The sequence below is a fragment of the Chondrus crispus genome, genomic scaffold (assembly GCF_000350225.1).
Source record: "Chondrus crispus Stackhouse genomic scaffold, scaffold_172, whole genome shotgun sequence".
Taxonomy (NCBI): Eukaryota; Rhodophyta; class Florideophyceae; order Gigartinales; family Gigartinaceae; genus Chondrus; species Chondrus crispus.
The window spans coordinates 139,277-159,604 of NW_005179041.1; the positions used below are offsets into that span (position 1 = coordinate 139,277).

At 50.6% G+C, this 20,328-nt stretch overlaps 3 protein-coding genes; 1 reads left to right on the plus strand and 2 right to left on the minus strand.

The window, feature by feature from the left end:
• Positions 1-11,276: 11,276 nt before the first annotated feature.
• Positions 11,277-14,591, minus strand: CHC_T00003089001 (hypothetical protein). XM_005714148.1 is given in 2 exon segments: positions 11,277-11,381; positions 11,382-14,591. 1 exon segment carries the CDS (start codon positions 14,589-14,591, stop codon positions 11,382-11,384), a length of 3,210 nt encoding a protein of 1,069 aa, XP_005714205.1. The 3' UTR covers positions 11,277-11,381.
• Positions 14,592-16,133: 1,542 nt separating this feature from the next.
• On the plus strand, positions 16,134-17,574 carry CHC_T00003090001 (hypothetical protein). Its single transcript, XM_005714149.1, has 2 exons — positions 16,134-17,036; positions 17,236-17,574. The coding sequence occupies exons 1-2, from the start codon at positions 16,134-16,136 to the stop codon at positions 17,572-17,574; spliced, it is 1,242 nt and encodes a 413-aa protein (XP_005714206.1).
• A 12-nt stretch (positions 17,575-17,586) lies between these two features.
• CHC_T00003091001 (hypothetical protein) lies at positions 17,587-20,028 on the minus strand. XM_005714150.1 is given in 4 exon segments: positions 17,587-17,697; positions 17,698-18,921; positions 19,114-19,773; positions 19,975-20,028. 3 exon segments carry the CDS (start codon positions 20,026-20,028, stop codon positions 17,698-17,700), a joined length of 1,938 nt encoding a protein of 645 aa, XP_005714207.1. The 3' UTR covers positions 17,587-17,697.
• Positions 20,029-20,328: the final 300 nt, after the last annotated feature.

Below are 20,328 nucleotides of genomic sequence, written 5' to 3' on the forward strand. Positions count from 1 at the left end.
ATGGCGAAGCTAAAAGATTTTATCGCACTTCCATTGCTGGTACCCAAGCATCCTTCGACTCAGCGGTCCAACGGATGCTTCAAGAGTTCAACAGCATTACGCGGCAGAACAGAGTTCGAAAATTATTGCAGAATCTTCGCCTGTCACAGATTCTCAAGACAAAAAACTGCTCCGTCAGCGAAGCACTCGAAGAACTTCGCGAAACCATCACTCGGTACACACCACAAGGGCCCCAAACGCATCGATCAGATCCCGATAAGACAGAGTACCTTCACGACGCCGTGATAGGAACAGAATGGGCTAAGCCTGTTCTGACTCAAAGCCTTGCTTCCACGCCGCCTTGGACTTTTCAGCAGATGTATACTGCACTTGATGCAGCTTGGCTCCAAGAGCAGAAACAGAACGAAAGCCGTAAGCGTGACCCCCAGAACGCCGTCAATGATGCCAACACTCCCCGGCATACATTTCCAAAGACAAAATACATACGGTATACCCCGTCGACCTGGATCCTCCTCGTCAAATCCTCGTGGCAACTTCTCTGGACCGTCCAAACGTTTTAAGGATTCCATAAATGGAAAGGACCGTTTTCGGAACGTACGATGCTGCCACAACTGTGGTAGTAAGTATCGTTTCATCCGAGAATGCCCTAAACCCGCTTCTGTCATACGCAATGTACGACGCATGATCAAAGCGCGCCCTAACCACGTCAAGGACATACTGTATGAACTTAGTAATCAAGTGGAAGACATCATGCACCATAATGACACTTGTTTCGAAGACTTCGAAGAACCAAATGCCCCAAACAGCTCTGAGTCACAACACTCAGATGGCTCTGACAGCGTGACTGACAGTGACACCGACGAGACAGAAGAAGCTGTAAAAAACCACGTGAAAAACGAATCCTTTTACGGCTACAAGACCAATTCTCATCGGACTATAGATCCATCGGATTTTTAGCGAGCGACAGTTCCCATCTCCCAGATAATACACCTCAAACTGTATATTTTGAAACTGTCCGCGCTAAAAAGAGATGCAAGTTTAAACTTGAACGTCGTTCTACGATAAGTCGCCGCCTCATTCGTTTCCCACGCCACAGCGAAAGAAGACCACGTCACCACGAATTCGTTGTCTACAACCAGAGCCACATTGCTTCAACTCAAAGGATTCCTTGGCAAGGAGCATGTCTTGACACTGGTGCACAACGCACAGTAATCGGCTTAAGACAGGCTAAGGCATACTGTCGATACACTGGCACAAAGTTTAGACTCGTTTCCAACAACAACCGCTATAGCTTTGGCAACGACCGTCAACCCTCGTTAGGCTCTTTGACCATTATGATACCACTTTCGGACGCTCACGCTACCATGGAACAAGTAGATGTAGTTAACTCAGACGTACCACTACTAATAGGCTTAGATCTACTAGATAAGTACGGAATATTCGTCAACATTATCACGAATCACCTTCATTGTCCTCAACTGCAACTACGAACTCCTCTGCTTCGCAAGAACGGCCATGTCTATCTCGAATGGCCAAAACGTGAGCACATATTCTTTTCTTCTCCAGAACTCTTGCGCCTTCATAGAGGATTCTCCCATCCTGCCACGGATAAACTCTACAACCTGCTCCGCATGGCTCGACCTTACGAAACGAACCAGGAAACCAAACAGGTCCTGGACCAGATTAAACAAGCGTGTGACACTTGTCAGCGCTTGGGACCAACCCCCATTCGTTTCAAGGCCTCCCTTCCAACGGAGGATTCCGTTAAGTTTGGGGAAGAACTATCTATGGACCTCATGTTCCCAGACGGAAAGGCCTTACCCCACATCGTCGACACGGCCACTCGTTTCTCAGCTGCTGCCTTCCTCGATGAAGACTTCGACCAAAGCGTTGAAGGTATTTGGTTAGCCTTCATTCAAATATGGTGTACCATGTACACCGGTTACCCAAACCGTCTCCGCGTTGACCAAGGATCATCCTTTACTTCTGATCGCTGGCGCCAACTCACTGACCACGCCGGCATTCAGCTCAGAATTTCCGGAGTCAAAGCTCACAGCTCCCTTGGAATCGGAGGGCGACTCCACGAACCTCTGAGAAGAATTTACAGCAAAGTGCGAGCTGACTACCCCCAAGCACACAATAAAATTCTTCTCAGCATAGCGGTAAAAGCTATGAACGACACAATCGGAGAAAACGGGCTTGTACCCTCATTTCTCGCCTTCGGGATAACTCCTCGTTTTCCCATCATCAGCACTGAGCTTCCAACCCAAGAAGAACGAATGAGACTACTGACGTCTGCTCAGATGGGAATGAATGCAATCATAGCCGAAAGAAGAATACAAGCAGCATTAACAAGACAAATACCTCCAGCAGCCGATAGGACATATCAACTAGGAGACGAAGTACTAGTCTTTAGTGAACAGGATAAGAACTGCTTAGGACCATTTATAGTTATGCATGTTCAAGGAAGAATGATAACTATTCAGAACAGGGAAGGAACATACAGGCAAATGTTCAACGCCTTCCAACTGAAACCATATTACCGAGATCACAGTCCCATTATCCACTATCAAACAAGAATATTCCGTTCTCCCCTTGCTCCAAAGACTCCCTTCTCTTCCTTTATCACTGAAGAAATCAAACCTAGTGACCCTAGAGCACGCCAGTTCTATGCAGCTAAAAAGAAGGAGATAGAAGGACTCGTCAAGAGGGAGACCTGGAAAATTGTTACTAAGGATGAAGTACCACGTAATGCTAACATTGTGGGAGGCCGCTTCTTCCTAACAATCAAGGACTCCGGTACGAACAAAGAAGTCCACAAGGCTCGCTATGTTGTTCAAGGTTACGCTGACAAACTGAAATGTTCTTTAGTTCACGATAATCCTACGGCCAGACAGTTTTCAGTCAAAATATTAATAGGGTTAGCAGCAGTATTTAGCTTCCGACTATTCTCAACTGACGTTACGCAGGCTTATCTTCAAAGTGCAGAGAAGCTAATGAGAGATGTGTACATTAAGCCGTCACCAGAATTTGAACTTGGTCCCAATCGACTACTTAAGCTGTTAAAACCACTATATGGCCTCGCAGATAGTGGAGATTACTGGGGAAGGACCTTAAGAGACCACATCTTGAAAGACGTTGGAATGAGTGCAAGTACTACAGATGGTGCACTCTTTTTCAAGAAGGTTGCGAATCAGCTCGCCGGTCTGTGTGCTACGCATGTCGACGACTGTCTACATGCCGGAGACGCAGAGTATTTAAAGCTAAGTGAAAATATTGAGAAGAGGTTCCAGTGTAGAGATAGAGAATTTGACAGGATACAGTTTAGCGGTGTCAATATTGAGACAACCAGCAACGGATTCTGTATCCATCAAGAACCCTACATCAAGACTGTTGATTCTCTACCTAAGGATGTCACCTTTGCGCAGTATAGCTCTCTTCGAGCGAAGCTAATGTGGCTCCTACAAACCCGACCTGATATAGCATGTGCTGTCGCTCAATCAACGCAAGTCACCGAAACAAGGTTCAACTCAGATCCGTCAACCCACAGAAAGCTTCTCAACTCCGTTGTTCGTCATATTAGAAAAACCTCCGAACAGAGACTTCTCTATCCAAAGTTAGACAAAGGCTCTCTCCGACTGCAAACGTATTCGGATGCTGCCTATAGCAACAATTACGACGGAACGTCCCAACTTGGGTACATCGTGTTCCTGGCTGACAAGGAAAACAAGTGCCAGCCGTTGTATTGGTCATCACACAAGTCCAAAAGAGTTTCTAGATCAGTCCTAGGAAGCGAGACTATGGCCTTCGCTGACGCCTTCGACATGACTTTCGCCATCAAAAAGGACATGGAGATAATGACGAACCAACCAATTCCTATTTCGATGCTCACAGACAGCTTATCGCTCTTCGACGTGATAACCAAGTCAACAATTCCCACAGAAAAACGATTAATGATCGACATCAAGGTGGTTAAAGATTCATATCAACGGAACGAACTACGGAATATCGGTTTCATCCGCTCCGAGAACAACCCTGCTGACGCCCTCACAAAGGCCAAGCGATGCACTGTTCTAGATCAAATACTGACAGATTCAACACTACGTCACCCTATCGAACAGTGGATCGACAAGTCGTGAGGCACCCGAAGGTGCCCACTTTATTCTTAAGAGGAGTGTCACAACTTTTACCAGAGTCTATCAATATCGTAATCCCTAAGATTGTGCCACCTGTCCCTAGTGGGTGGCACTACCTCACGTAGACAATTCAACTACTTACAACTTGAGGATCCTCCTAAAGGATCCTCATTACCTAAACGGGCAAACGCCTAATTAAGCCTGATAGAGGCACATTTATAGGTAGCACCCCACTAAAAGGGGGGGTGAGTACACTTTTAGTCCACCCGACTTGGCGTCGAGTGGGAGTATAAAGGTTGAGGACGAAGACGGTGAACGTCTTCGTCCCCATACACAACAACTTACCCCAACAAACCCAACCGCACCACCGGCAGCTAACTAAAAGGCCCGTCCTCCTGCCTTGCACCTCGCGCCACACCGGCCTATGCCCCGCCTCGCGCACAGAGCCCCAGTGGCCCGCGCCCCCCCGTGGACACGTTTCAGATCACCCGCCCGCTCCCCGGGCAAATTCCGACAATATGCACTCCGCTCGGTGCAATATCGCGGTATTGCACTGGGTTGGGTGCAATATGGTGATATTGCACTGCACTGAATGCACTGCTTCGCATGGAATGTAGTGCATTCCGTGCCAGGCAGTTTTTTGATGCTTTATTGCTGTCGCACTCCCTGTCGACAAGCACGTTGTCCACCACGCCCTCGTGCGAATATTCCGCACTCAAGGCCGGTGGACAACCCACACATATCGCCCTACTACTGGGTGGAGCCGTCCTCGCTCTTCCGAAAGCGTGGCGATGACTCGACAGCCCTCCAAGGATTCGGGGTAAATTACAGTACTCGCAGGAGTTTAGTAAAGCTAAGGGGTATGAGAGGGTGCGGGATTTCATCCTGTTTGAGCACAGGCCTTCTCGGATAGTGCCCGCATTCGTCCACGTAAAGTACCACCACTTGCAAAAGAAGCTCGAGTAAGTGCACTTTGTTGATCACATTCTTGCACTTCTCTATGGAGATAGTTCACGTAATCATCCACCATTACCCGTACCTATTCGAAAAACGTCATGAATTGCGCAACGGAATTGGTCTCCGTGGAGCAATGCTTCACCCGGTGGCGCAGTTCTTTCAGGATTTTTTTACTTTCTTAAACAGCACAAACGCGATCAATTATCTTGTTTACATTGTTCCCACACCACTGCAGTCAGCGTTTAAGACACTGTACATTCGTTCAATGGGATCAAGAGTTTTTGAATCGTGCAGTTTATAGAAATAGCATGAAGGGAACGACAAACTTACATAGAGACGAAGAGCCGCGATTAAGCACACAAGAACGAACTCTGAGTTGACTCGGACATCATCACATTCTCATGTTCAGCGTAACCACAATAATTTTCTAAAGACACCTCTCTAGTGTCTTCCTAGTAGCGATCTTCAGAAAATTGTTGTGGATATGCCGAATCAATTTCGGAAGTGATATCAGAGCACAGACGTGGCGCAAGGTGGAGTACATGCCGCGCAGCACAGTATCTCTCTTCGATCTGATTCCCTGAATCATGCAGTTTTATGCATATGCGACTTATCGGCTCACGTAATCACTTCCGGATGAAAAGCGTACGGGGATTGCCCCATCCTCATCGGCCTCATTGGGCCGAGAGCCCAGAGTTTCTTCGTCACTGGCTTGACGATGTAGGCACGCACTTACCTGGATTTGAATAGTGTGTTCCTTCTCGCGTCTCGATTGGCGTAAACACCAAGTACACTGCCATACTGAAAAACGCCGAAATGATAAAAGGGTTCTATCCTCGAGTGCAAATTACTTGCACAATCAGCTAAAAATGGCCCGACTACCGTATCTCAAACTCCTGAGAAAAACATCACAAGCAACCGAAGTAGCAAAATAAGCAAGTCCTGGCATTTAGAATTTTTCTCCTGTTGAAATATACTGTACCTTTTTGGTAGTACCAACTTCGGTACAGCAGCTTCAACGAAGGGTACCACATTAGCCCACAGTGCGAACACTGTGCATGCTCAGGAAAAGCTTAGTGCAATGAAAGCATTCCACAGTCCAATTTTCGGGCTCCTGAAGTTTAGTGAAATACGTAGTTAGCGAACATCGTGAAATGCAGTTTGAGAGAGGTACTGACGGTTGCAGAGCTCTCCACTTCGAACCACTGAGAGCGAAATTCGTGGACATGGTCAATGTCTCGCTGTGAGAGTCGCGAACTTGGAAAACTTTGGATGCAGAAACTTTGATTGAGAAATCGAGCATATTCGCATTCGGTGGCAATAGCCAGAAATTTTGAAGGACCCATAAAAACAAGTCATGCGCTCCGCGAACACTATTTTTATTCCTGTTTTCATTCTCGTATTCCATGTGCGTTTTGCCTGTGCTTCTGCTCAAGCCATGAGAGCATTGAAATGAGCGAGGTTGAAGGGATTCGGACAAATTTATTTGATGATATGTTAGCGCCTCGGGCGGGGTAATTTAACAATTCGAGACGAGGATGACGACTGGTTTATCGTTGCAAATACTGAGATATAGAGTTCTCTGGTGAAAAAGGCGTCGGGCAGACTTATTTGTGAGACAATTTCCAGGGTTCCATTTCACATTATTACGGTGGAGTAGAACAACGTGTGACACAATTCAAGATATTGTATCTTTTGCAAGAAAGGAATACTCTCCTTCTCGGCAGAAGCTGCATCAATTCCGACGTTGTACTGCATAGACCGGCTTGTGTTGTTACGGACCATATAATTCCGTATCCACGTAGTGCACGAGATTTCGTTGAAAAGCAACAGGTCTCCAATTTTTGTAGTCATTGCATTGTCGAAAGGCCAAAGGGTAAACTTGGTTGGACCTTTGCTCAGGAGAATATTCTGAGATGCGTAACAACAAATTTGAATAGTGTTACGACGGGACATGTAACTGGCGAGTGGAAACGACTTACGTGTTGTTTCATGGGCTCATGCTTTGGTGGCGATACGAACTCGTCGGATAGTCGTGCCAACGGCTCGTCCTTGCAGGGGGTCTTGAGACTTGCCGCTCCACGTTTCACACTCAGGAGTGCTTCGACGTGGGTGCTCATGAGCGCGATACGAGGAGTGCTCAAATTTGGCCAAATTTCAACAAGTTGTATCATTTTTTCCTGAAATAGATCCAAAAGACAACATTTATTATTATTCTATGAATGTCCCCCACAATTCAATTCAGAAATTACTCCATACACTCCGACGAGTTTGTTGGTCTGAATGTAGGAAGAGCATAAGATACTGTATCCTTGTGTAAGTGTAGTACTTGTACCGTACACTACTGTACCAGCTCAATCAGGTCACCGGTTATCTCAAAAGGTAGACATGAAGTACGTGTACTTCTTCATTTCCTATCTTCAACTCCAGGTCGCCAACGTCTATATTTTCCCTCCTCATTTCTCGCTTCACGGCGGCGCTGCAGTGTGACCGAAAGGCACACAATTGTATGACAACTTCTATAAATGTAAAATAGGAGCCGTGTACTTGTCAGGCCCGTGCCACGAATATCTAACTTTCCCACCCTCACATAAATATCTATACCAGCGCATTGATCAAACCTCGCTCACCCACTTCCCAGTTGCTGTATGCCCTTTTCTCCGTGATGCTCTCATTCATGACCGCTTCTCTGTGCATGGCTCTGTCGCTGGATCCGATGTCTTTCACTAATGCGGTGACAGTGTCCCGAATCTGTCTACTGTACGACGTCCTGCCACAATGTCTACCATCTGTTGGGACGAGGGAGGCATGTCTTTCCTTCTCACTTCTAAGCTACTGTACGTAACACAAGCTGCAGAGGTGTATTCACGTGGAAGACAAACCTCTTCGATCACAACGTATGCTTTCCAGAAGGTATGCCGTTAGAAAATGATTTATCTTCCTATCTGCTAATCGGTACAGTACTAGCACTGTATCCAAACATAGACAAGCAGAGAACCTGACAAGATACTCCATTCACTATCCACGTACCTGTTACCTGAACCTCTTGTACGCACCAACTTTCCTCTCCTTTGCCCACGCTTCCCACTCCCGAGAGAGAGCCGACGGAAACACGTCATTCGTCCGACAGCTGTCCCTTTCGCTGCATTTGCTGACGCAAAGATGTGCCATAGTCGTCTCGAAGCACCAGCATTCCGATTTCGTATAAAGTGTTCGGTTGGTTCCGTGCCGAGCAGAGGTTTGTTACCCCAGCTTTCTCTTTCCCTCTCCGGTTGAAGTCAGCTACCGACATCAAACCGCGGTTTATCAGTACGGACTCCCGTGTCAGAATATTCGCAATCCGAGATGAGAACTCATGCACCTGCTTTCACGCTGTCCTGCCTCCTCTTGTTCTGCATCAGCGCTTGCAGAGCGGCCCGTACTTTGCCCAGCGCCCGGCTCCAGTCAAAGAAAGGCTTCGCAGCATCATCCTTTGTTGTCCGTGGTCTTTATCCCGCCACTTCGATTACGAGAACGCAATCTTCGATCGCTCTTCCACGATCTGTTCACCAGGATGGTTCATGTGAAAAGAATGATATGGAGTGTTGGTGCATGAAAGCTGTCAAATACACTAATGCAGTCAGGAGAGATGCTGGTGTTTCCACAATGTTGACGGTTGGTTCAAAGAGTCAGCTTAACAACGCGAACAGATACGCGCAGGAATTGGCGAGGAGGGGAGAGTTGGAGCACCAAGACTTCGATACTGCCAATGACGAAATCAGGTGTGGTCGTAGTATGGGCGGTGAGAACATCGCATACAACTTTGAGGGTGGAGATATTGCGAGGTCGTGCGTTGATCAGTGGATTGGTTCCGCAGGGCACTACGAGAACATGGTGCGCGACTGGTTTGAGGAGGCTGTAGTCGGATTTGCATACGATTCCAGAGGTGCCGTATTCTGCGTTCAGACATTTGCGGTCGAAAACAGTGAAAACGGCAGCCCCAGTGGACCGAGTTGCCAGGCAGTCAGTTCATCCGGATCACCTGCGCCGCCAGTGACTGATGCCCCTACGACTACTGAGCCAATGACCATGACTGAAGTCACGACGACCACTGAGGCTCCGACGAGCACGGAGCCTTCCGTTACAACGGAGGCCCCGACTACTACCGAAGCCACTGTTATGACTGAGCCCCCAATGACGACGGAAGTCACTACATCTACTGAGCCCCCTACCACGTCGGAGACGATGCCTAATTCTGGAATGGTCCCGGATGAATGTGGCAAGAATGATATGGAGTGTTGGTGCATGAAAGCTGTCAAATACACTAATGAAGTCAGGAGAGACGCTGGGGTCTCCACAATGTTGACCGTTGGTTCAATGAGCCAGCTGAACAACGCGAACAAGTACGCTAAAGAACTGGCGAGGAGGGGAGAATTGGAGCACCAAGACTTCGACACCGCCAACGACGCAATCAGGTGTGGCCGAAGACTAGGCGGGGAAAACATCGCATACAACTTCGAAGGTGGAGACATTGCGAGGTCGTGCGTTGACCAGTGGATTGGTTCCACGGGGCACTACGAGAACATGGTACGCGACTGGTTTGAGGAGGCCGTTGTTGGGTTTGCGTATGATTCCAGAGGTGCCGTTTTCTGCGTACAAACGTTCGCTGTTAAAGATGATCGCAACGGGGCTGGAGGGTCGAATCGATGCAGATCTGTGACTTCAAAGATGGGGGAAATGCCCTCCACATCCGGAGGTGACTCTGAACCTAATACGTCGCCCGAACCGGTATCTGTCCCAATGGAAACACCCGTATCTGAACCTGTCACTGAACCTGTGCCAGTCCCGATGGAAACACCCGTATCTGAACCTCTGCCAGTCCCGATGGAAACGCCCACACCTGAACCTGCTTCGCCGCCGTCCGGCCCGCCGTCGAGCCCCGGTGCATGCGAGAAGAATGACACTCGCTGTTGGTGCATGAAGGCTGTGAAATACACGAATGATGTGCGGCGGAGCAATGGAGTCAGTACGATGTTGAAGGTGGGGTCTGAAAGCATGTTGGCCAATGCAGATAGGTGGGCTGAAAATCTGGCGCGCAGGCAAGGACTGGTTCATCAGAACTTTGACACTGCAAACAGTGAAGTGCGATGTGGTCGAAGGATAAGCGGCGAGAATATCGCGTACAACTTCGAAGATGGTGACTATGCACGTGCTTGCGTCGACCAGTGGATCGGTTCGAGCGGTCATTTAGAAAACATGGTGCGCGACTGGTTTGAAGAGGTGGTTATCGGATTCGCTTTCGATTCGAGAGGGGCCGTATACTGTGTACAGACATTCGCTGTTGCTGACGAAGAAAGTGGCAGTCGCGATGGAAGTGGCTGTGAACCTGTAGAGATGTAGATATTGTGGCCCCCGTTGCATAGATTGTTATCTTCCTCGGAACGGGCGTTTTGAATAGAATTTGTGTACATCCGGCTATCGGATTAAAGTAATTTCTGTACATGATCCGTATGCGACATTGTGGATAAAGACCGTAGAGAGCAAGCCAGTTTCCCGCACCCTGTTTCCCACAGTCGAATCGAATAGTTTTTGGAGTGCTCATACATGAATTGCTAATACACGCCAACTTCGGCAATCATGATTGTCAAAATCGGAATTGTGTATAGATGGTCCGAATGCTTCAGGGTGGTTCAGGCGTCAAGTGAATACATACCGTGACAGCGATAGAGTACAATCATTCGCGTTCCAGTTACCGTTTAACATGCATGAGACACCGTGTTCTCAACCGGTCAAGATGCTGTGGACGCGGTCCACTTGAGGATATAGATTGTGCTTTCTGCGTTTTCATCACGGCATGCATATGACGCGTGTCACGTATGGTACGTGTGGTAGGATGACAACAGTATGGTGGATTCTTGACCTCGAAGGCATTGGCATTCCCAGATGACATCATGCGATGGAACAACGTTGCAGAACGATTTGCCGAAACGCTGTCACGGAGGTGTTCCTTTAGAGCAAACGGATATTTCCTGAAGGCGAAACTGAAAAGAATATTCCACACCTATTTCTCCTGCATTGCCAACTACAGCTCAAGACCCTTTTTTAGAATTGCCTTCATGGGACATGTAAGCAAGCAATTCTTGTGGGTAAAGGTAGCGCTCTCTTTTCATGCTGCACACCCACTAAGCTCTTTGGAGATGGGGATTGTGAGCGCCGTTCTATTTACAGGTGTCATTTAAAATCTAGGTGTGTGCCACCAACTATATCTGAACAACTCTTCTTGTTATTAAGTTTGTGTGAAGCCTCACTTCACTTGAGTGATGTTACAAGCTCGTACGAACCTAATTGCCCGTCGAAATACGACACAACGGCATAGATACGCTGAGTGGATGGGTGCCACACTTCCAACCAACTTGCAATCGGCTTCTCTGTGGCTACTGTTGCACGAATGTCAGTGCTGATTCCAGCTGCAATTATCAGAAGATCCTCCGGCCCAGGTCCCCTGGAAATTAAATACGGGTTCCCGACCCTGAGGAGCTTCTTCGGTTTCGCCGCATCGCTCATTGACGATCTCCATAGCTCAACACCAAATGACTGCAACGATAGGCTGCAACTGAATTCGAATCCAAATCGGAATGCCCAGAGGCAATCACCAGTTTCTGAATTCCATAAGTTCACAATTCCGCCGCGGCAAGCAGATAGCAGCCGCTTGCCACCTGCAATCGTTGCAAAGTTTGTGATATAGTTCTCCTTGTGACCAATTTCAGGCTTGTGTCCATTCAAAGATATTCGTTCGCAACCTGTCGATCGGAGGACCCAAACAGCAGCGAAGCCATCATGACTACTGCTCGCGATTCGCCGGCCATCCGGAAAGACGAGAAGGCTGGTGACAATGTCGCAGTGTCCCTCCAGGTCGATTTGCTGTGGGACGCAGTTGAAGCCATACACACCTTTCAACACGAAAAGCTGTCCAGTGTGTGACCCAACCGCAATGATGCCGTCTTCCGAGGCCGCGATGGAAGTAATTTTATCCAGCGACTGATGTCGTGTTTGCAATAATTCAGTGTCTCCGCTGTCAATGGACCGCATAAACAAGCGCCCATTAAAATGGCCCGATAGAACGAAATTTTTCACTGTTGCTATTGCCCCGACCCCGCGTGACTGGGGATGCCCCCCGACTTTGCTAGACTTCCATGATCGCACAGCCTTCATCGTCCTCGGGTCATGTGCGGAAACGTTTCCTTTCTTGTCTCCACAAACAAGGTACCCCGATTCGGTGGCGGCCAAGCAGTTTGTTTGCTCGACGAAGGCGTCTGAGTCAATAGAGTCTTCTGTTGGCATGATCTCTTCCTGAGAAGATATGGAGCTGGCAGAAGTGCGAAGAATTGGCCTCAACCATGGTCGCCTCGCCTTGTCGAAGATAGAGTTGAGAAAATGCGTACATGCAATGCTTTTCGTTTCGTGCTCGGAAAGTGCCGAAATAAGAAAAGTTGGTAATGCACTCATCTCCAGCCGTTCTGCTTGACGGAGTTTCGAGGCTTCTTGGACTGCGACAAGCATACGCCGGATACCCTGCGCCTCAGACGTCTTTCCTTCTCTTTCTTCGGCCGCAATTCCAAGCCTGAATTCAATTCCCATCCCTACGAGCCCATCGCGCTCCAACCTCTGACACACCCACTGAAAATCACAAATCAAGTCACTGAGTTTACCCATCGAAACAGCGCGGGCCATGTGCCAGTGCAATCTTCGGCGAATGTATTTGTCACTCATGCATGCGCCCCACCAAGGGACATAGTCGCTTTTTCGTCTCGGCTTGCCGTTGGCCACCTTGCGTCTTGAAACGTTACTAAGCAGCTTGCGATTCGCAGCGGTGATGTCGGCAGTGCTTGTCATGTCATGGCAGTAACGAAGAATGTGCCAGTGAAATCGCACGCGACTCTCATCGCTCGAATCTCCCAACCGGTATTCTGCAAATGCTAAGCGACCCAACCTTCGTGCCTTGAGGTTAATGGCTGAGTGGTCTACGCCCCACAAATCTGCGAGTGCGGACAGAGAGACCCACACCCCTCGCGGCAAGCATGTTATTGCGAGCAGTTGGGCCTGGAACTTGGGCCCACCCTTTTTCAAAAGCATGGCCATGAGCCTCTTGATGGTTTCGTCACCACAGGGGGAGCCGTCGACGACTTGTGTAACTTCGTCCCAACAATCCGGAAACTTGGAGAGGAAACCTGCCGTCATAGCGAGTGGAAGCGGGAGACCATGACACGCTTTTACAATCAAGTCTCGTTGACCAGCTCTTTCATCACTTGGAGTGTCGACAGTGTCGCTATCGTTTGCTTTGAGCCATCCTTTGAAGATCTCGTAGGCGTCAGGGGACATGGGTGGGAGGGCAGTCATGGGCACTCGAGCGACGCAAGCGACATTTTGGAGACTGAGGGTCTCGCCAATCTTCTCATCTTCATCAATGGGAGAGGTGTAGAGTGCGACGCAAGAATCACCCAAAGCGGAGATGACGATGTCGAAGGCGCGTTGGGCATTGGGCCCTGATACGTCGTCAACAACGATGAGGCTTGAGACCTGTGTGAGGACTCTGGCGGCTTTGTCGACGACACTGTTTAAAGAGTCGCAGAAGGCGACGGATGAGCGGAAATCACCGGCGATGATAGTCTCAACGCAGTGGATAATCTGGTCTGCGAGCTCCTCGTCATTGATATCTGGACCGAGCTGTATCCATGCGATACCATCCGCAAAGGACCTGGTGAGCTCCGGATCATGTACAAGCTCCGCGGCGAGCATGGTCTTTCCGACGCCTCTTGGCCCGAGAAGGCCGACTGCAACTGTGGCAGGGGAGTCTGAGCGTTGTGCCTCGTCTGCTCCGGCGATTAGGGAATCGAGAACTACTGTGTATAGTTCATCGCGGGCAGAGGCATACTGCTGGGGCAAGGGCGGTAGAGCGTCTGAGAGGGAGAGCCATGATTCGGAATCGTCCTGGGTGGAGGGCTTTTGATGAGATTGGATTGCGTTGACCCACTCGTTGACAACTTTTGTGGCATTGAGAAGTGGATGCGGTGTTTGCGGTGGAGGGGGTGGCTGCGTGGAGATGAGGGAGCGGACGGAGCGGCGGAGGAGGGAAGGGATAGGGGCGAGGGCGAGGAGAGGGTTCTGGAAATGAAGCTTTTGTTGGGAGAGGGAGAGGCAGGAGGAGCGGCGGGGGTCTGATTGGAGGGGCGATTGGATTTGAGGAGAGGGGGAATCTTGGGGATGGTTGAGGATTGGGTAGACGACTCGAAGGGCAGCGAAGACGTCGTCTATCCAGAGGAGTTGGGGTGAAGTGGGGTCGTGTGAAAGGTTGATGAGGACGCGGTCGAGGTCAAGGAGGGCGTTGTAGAGATCGGCAGTGTTTGCGTCCTGCTCGGGACGTGTAGAAAGGAGGTGGGTGATGCGATGGGTGAGGAAGGAGAGACGGTCCAGCGAGATAGGCGGTGGGGTTACAGACGTGGCCGTGTTGGAGCGAGACATTGTGTTTCAGCTGGGCTGGGGTAACGTGGTGGGGGGGGGCGGGGGGGGTGGGGGAAGGAGGGGAGGAAAGCGGGAGGGCGGGGGAGATGTGACGGGAAGGGCGTCGAGAGGCAGGCAGAGTTGTTGCATTTATGTAGGGGAGGGTGGGGGGGGTGTTGTACTGTATTGTATGAAGGCTAGAGATGCAGGGTGCGACGTGAGCGGGTGCGCCATTTTGCTGCTACCTTCCGCTGGAGCACGCTCCGTGCGGTTGTGTGATGCCAGCTTTTGGCGGGGTGCAGCGGCGTGCACGGCACCGCTTTTTTTAACTGTAGGCTGCACGCTGGGAGCCCCAATCGTTGCCTGTGACACGCGATCAGCCTCGCGCACCTGTAAACCAGGAGCTATTGCTTCCCGCCGGTGTGGGGGCCGCCAATCGCACCCCCCGATCACAGTGTCGCGACCTCCGGCACGGCCTGCACCCGCCCCTTCTCCCTATTTACCAATAAAATTTCTCGGATTTCATGAATTCTGGCTCTTCAGCGTCAACCGCCCGCTCTCTTTTCTCAATGAAGACCCGCGTGCATGACTTACCACTTAATCATGGAGACGCGTGCTTTTTAATCTACGCATATTAACACCATACTTCTGATGCGTGTGAGGCATGTCTGCTATATTATCTTGTGCATGCCTGCATCCTGGGAGCCTGCACCCTGGAACGTCGTACCAGCAGATACAGTACCTCCATGAGTTCCTTCATTCATGGAAAAAAGGGCCTTATTTATCGCTGGGTGTGCGCGGCCGATGCTCTATCACAGGACAGGCGGCCAAGACTCACATTTTGATCTAACAGCAGGGGCCAGTCCGTGAAGAATTCTATTTTTTTTTTTCACGGACTGGAAAAAAAATAGCCCCCCGACTCTAGAAGTTTAACAGCGTATTTATAAACACATCTCCGACACCACCGTACATGCCTATCGTGGGTCTGTAGCTCAATTGGTAGAGTGCTCGTTTCGCAACATGTAGCAAGAAGTCGTGCCTTCATTGGTGCAGAATCTACGAGAAGTACCGGGATCGAAGCCCGGCAGATCCAAGGGGATATTTTTTGACTGATCCAGCTTATTCTTCCTCCCTTGTTGCCCTGTCGGGTGGCTGTATGTACAAGATGGGGTGCAGCTCACTTTTCAGGGCCAGGCGCGCCGTTGATTTCGTGTTTTGTTTTATTTTGGGCCGTCGGGTAAACTCCTGCCATGTGCGTAAACTGTAAAGCAGGAGGTAGGAACTCGGAAGATGGAGGCAATCCGGATCAGGCGGCATCCCACCATCCTTTAATCACATGTTCTGCCCCTCTTCCACGTCAACGAGCCATCACCGACCTCCCGCTCCCCCCTGCCAGCGTGTTCGCTCCCTTAGCTGCTACGCTATCCTTCGTGTCCTCTGCAGCATCCCTCTGCTGCATTTCATTTTCCCCGCCCACCCCATCCGCCGGCCCCGATGTCGACTGCCCTCTCCTTCGCTGCTCCCGTCCCGCTGCCTCACAAACTTGCCCCCCCAATCCCCCCTATGCCGCCCCGCTCCGCTCCCCAATCCACCCCCCGCAGCGCTGTGCGCACCTACACACCCCTGCCGTTCCTTCCGTACCTCTCACCCAACCCCCACTTTCAAACCATCCTCCCCCACTTTTACCCCCCCGCCCCTCCCTTTGACTATACTCGCCGCTCCTTCCCCTCCGATGATTCCCACGCTCTCCTCCACGTCGACTACGCATTCACTCCCAACCCACCTACTTTCGATTTCCCCATCGTTCCTCCCCTCGATCAAAATCTCCTCACCGAGCTCGAGAGCCAACCCCATACCCCAAAGCAACCCCCCTTAGCCGTCGTCCTCCACGGTCTCGAAAGTAATTCCCACGCTACCGTCACCCGACGCATCGTCGCCGCCCTCGGCCACAGCGCTTTTCAAGTCGCCGCCCTCAACTTCCGCACGTGCGCCTCTGGCACGGACGACATTCCTTCCACCTTGCGTCTCTACCACGCGGGCTTTACGGAGGACCTCCAGACTTTGTTACGCGTTGTGCGCGTAGATGCCTTGCGAAAACGCACCTTACCGCCGGATGTTTATTTATGCGGCTTTTCGCTCGGCGCAAACGTCGTGTGCCAGTATCTTGCGCGCCGCGGCCCGCGCGCCCTGCAGCTGGATGGCGTCGTGGCTGCCGCCGCCGCCTGTGTGCCGTTCGATCCCGAATCATGCCAGAGGAAGCTGGACAATGGCTGGAGGGGGTATGTATACAGCAAGCGAATGGTCACCACCATGCATAGCAAGTTTAGAAAAGCGGTCGACAGCGGGGTGGACATTGGCTTGTGCGAGGTGGACAGCGTGCTCAAGGCGGATAGAGTTGGCAAGATTGATGACGCTTTCATTTCTCCGGTCTTCGGCTTCAGGAATCGCTTGCACTATTACGAAGAGGTACGATAGCAAAATGCGGATTGCGCCGCACGTTGCTCAACGATTTCGAGTGTGGAATAGCAAGTGCTTCGCGTTTTGATTTCTAACCTTGTGTGTGACGTGTGCTGTTATGTCGCCGATGCACTTTTTCGTCCTTGCTGCCTTGCATGTTGCATCAATTTCTGACTTCTTCTTCTCGTCATGGCTTTTGGGATGGAAGGTTAATTCAGCGACCGTTTTGAATCGAATAACAGTGCCTACTTATGTGATTAATGCGAGGGACGACCCTTTCTTCGACCACGAGTCAAGGCGAAAGTTCCCTACGGCAAACCAGATTGGCGATGCTCCTGTGTTGTTGCATGTCACTGAGCACGGCGGCCACTGTGGGTTTCTTGATAAGGAGGCGTTTCAGAGCAAAGGACCCTGTTATTTTCAGCGTGAGTTCGCACGCTTTTTTGTGCACGTACGCGACGGTACCCCGGAGCAGGATTCCGCCCGCGGCGAATCAAAGCTTTCAACACAATCCTTGCCACTCGAAACTGGTCTAGATACTAGCTAAAATGTCGGGGTAGGCTATCCTCCGCATAACTTTAATACACACAACGTACATGCACCTGTACACGACACGGAGATCTCACCGTTCCAGGCCAAACAGTAAACCTTCAATTCCTATGCCAGACCATTAATCCATCCGTATCCTTGACGAATGGCCGATTATCGGGCCGGCACTGCCCCTTCCACTGCCGCTGTGCCTGGGCGATGAATGCGCCTGGGATCTCAACTCTTCGTCCTTGTTATCATCTACAGCTTGCGATGACGTCCGACCATTTTCATTGCTTGCTTGTGAACTGTCAGTAATTCGCCTGGGAAAGGTCAAATGCCCCGTTTCCCATCGTTTCAGTCCTGCTAGGACTGCCTCGTAAATGAACCGGTACTGCTCTGCCGTCTGCACCATTCGGCTTCTATCATTCTTGAGTCCTCGCACCAATTCTCGAATTTCCTCAACACACACAGGTTGACATCCAGCACCAATAGGATGAGAAAAGGCATCCCATAGCCTTCTCAGCGTCTTGTCAATTGCTATAAACGTACCAGTCCTGCCCACGCCGGCTGAGCAATGCACCACCGGAGGCGCCGGTACGCCAGTCCGCAGACGCTGAGTCCTGCACAGGGTGTCAACGCGGCGCACCAGATCGAGGAGAGTGTGAGGATTCTCCGGCACTTCCTGATCCGGCCAATCGGTGTATTGTAATTGGACCACCTCCAGCACCGTGCCAATTGCTTCGAGATGACGCATGAGTTCCTCATTGTCCTCGCAGTCGTCGCTATCCTCGTCGCAATGACTCTGAGACCTCCCCCGAGCTGGAGTCTGCAAAACTGTGCCGTCACTGCAGTGAGGAATCAAAGAGTCGGCATCGACCAAATCCTTGGCATGTTTCTTTCTTGAATCCACGACGCGGGCAACCTGGAAGCGCCTCTCCGTGATCCCGTGCGCTCGGTTAACCGATTCCTCAAGCCCATGAACGAGGTAATGATCAAATAGAAGATCTTCACCAACAGCAGGCCAATACCTCTCGCTCTTAGTCACTGTACAATGATCTTCTTGTTCTCGGGTGAGCATAATAATAACAGGCGTGACCGACTCGTAGACCATCTGCCAGAAATGCGGCATTGTTTCCGGCAAAGGTGCTTGGGTTGCGATATAGCCAGGATGGCTATCATAGCCTCTAACTAGATTTGCGTTAATGTAGTCATTTTCTCCCGGAGCAATATCCTGGAGCTTAACGCGTGTCGGTTCGTTGGAGAGCACGTTTGCGTATCGGTTGCGGTAAGAATTCTCGATCTTGGTGCTAGTCTCGAACTCATGCTCCCTTCGAAAAGCCCTGCGGTCTTCTCCTTGGAGCATCTACGTAAAGAACACACGTTGTTCAAGCGTTCGAAAATCAAATTAGGAGGTTAGAGAAACGCAAACCGGGGAGATCTCTAACTGCAGACAGCTTTGACATCTTCAAAGTGGCGGCTGCACAACAAGCCCGCGCGGGGAATGCGAAAAGCCTTCTGCGTGCAAAAAAAAAGACAGAGATGGAAGGTAACTTACGTCAAATTCGCCTGCGTATGACTGGAAAAACGACCTAGTGGGAACTCTCTCCATTTGTTCCATTCGGGCTTGCAAATTTCGCATGTAAGAGGGGCGACTCATGAGAACGGGTTTGAGCGGTGCCGGGGACGAGTGAGTGGCATCGTAAAAGCTGTCGCGAAAGCCTGAAGCGGACCGTGTGGACGGTGCGGGCGAGGGCGGTGCCGGGGAGGGCGGGGGGGCAGGGCGTCTGCGAAACATGTCGAAGCGCATGGTGAGTGAAGCGATGAAAGGCTGTGACTGGTGATTTCGGTTGTGGCGGCGGGTCTCGCTTCGGCGGCCGGGCCCTCGCTGGGGGCGACGTTTGGAGGGTGGGGGTACAATTTTGCGTTTGTACAAGGCGTATGTCTGCACGGCAGGCAGACGGAGGAGAGGGGGCGAGGTGCGGGAAGGAGTCTTTGCGAGGGTTGCGGGCAATGAATGGGCGCAACGCCGCATTCGAGGAGGGACGGGAAAGTCCAACTCGAATCCTTCCTTTGCAGCGGGGGTAGGGACCAGTCCACAGACGCTTCGTGGCTTATTTCTGTCCAGGTTCGGTGCAGCTAAGCAGCCGTTTTGAAAGGGGGATGAGTGTAGGGGGGAGCATGGGGCGGGGGGCATGGGAGTTGAGGAAGGGGTGGTCTTACAGTGAGAATAGTAGGAAATATTCGATCCAAAATATCATGCAAAAAATTGCAAAACACCATTACAGAAGGGAAGCCATGCTGCATGTGAATCGCTGTCCTTGCATTATCCTAATTTATGGCCCTGGAAGTGTTCTGTTTCTGGAGGAGGCCCCCAAAGATCTGAGCCTCAAGCAGCCAACCCCCCCGCACCCCCTACAGCTGCTCCCAGCCGGCCCCCTGCTGGAGCCCTGATTCCCCAAAACGAAACCATGTCTCACGGGAACCGTCACTCTCGGTAGCCCTCCATCTCATCCTTCTCATCCTACACAGCCTCCAGGTTCCACCTTTGCACAGAACAACAACTCTCCCCAAATGACACCGGAACACAGCTTATTCTTACATCAAAAATCCCGACTCTCTCTTTCTCTCCCGCTCTCTCTTTCTCTCTCAAAAGTTAGATGTAACATGTAACAAACGAATTGGGATGTTAAGAGTTCTATAGCAAACTCTCTTTAGGAATCCAGGTGCGTGCAAAAGTCATGAGTCCAGGGTCTTCGGGATACCGTACACG

What these genes read in the sequence shown, in the direction of transcription:
- CHC_T00003089001 (XM_005714148.1), bottom strand. Translation starts at nt 14,591, where the DNA reads ATGTCTCGCTCCAACACGGCCACGTCTGTAACCCCACCGCCTATCTCG.
- CHC_T00003091001 (XM_005714150.1), bottom strand. Translation starts at nt 20,028, where the DNA reads ATGGTTTCGTTTTGGGGAATCAGGGCTCCAGCAGGGGGCCGGCTGGGA. An exon ending in GGGGCCGGCTGGGAGCAGCT is followed by an intron (nt 19,774 to 19,974) that starts GTAGGGGGTGCG and finishes TCTCACTGTAAG; the next exon opens with ACCACCCCTTCCTCAACTCC. An exon ending in CATACGCAGGCGAATTTGAC is followed by an intron (nt 18,922 to 19,113) that starts GTAAGTTACCTT and finishes TTCTTTACGTAG; the next exon opens with ATGCTCCAAGGAGAAGACCG.
- CHC_T00003090001 (XM_005714149.1), top strand. Translation starts at nt 16,134, where the DNA reads ATGCCGCCCCGCTCCGCTCCCCAATCCACCCCCCGCAGCGCTGTGCGC. An exon ending in GCTTGCACTATTACGAAGAG is followed by an intron (nt 17,037 to 17,235) that starts GTACGATAGCAA and finishes TTGGGATGGAAG; the next exon opens with GTTAATTCAGCGACCGTTTT.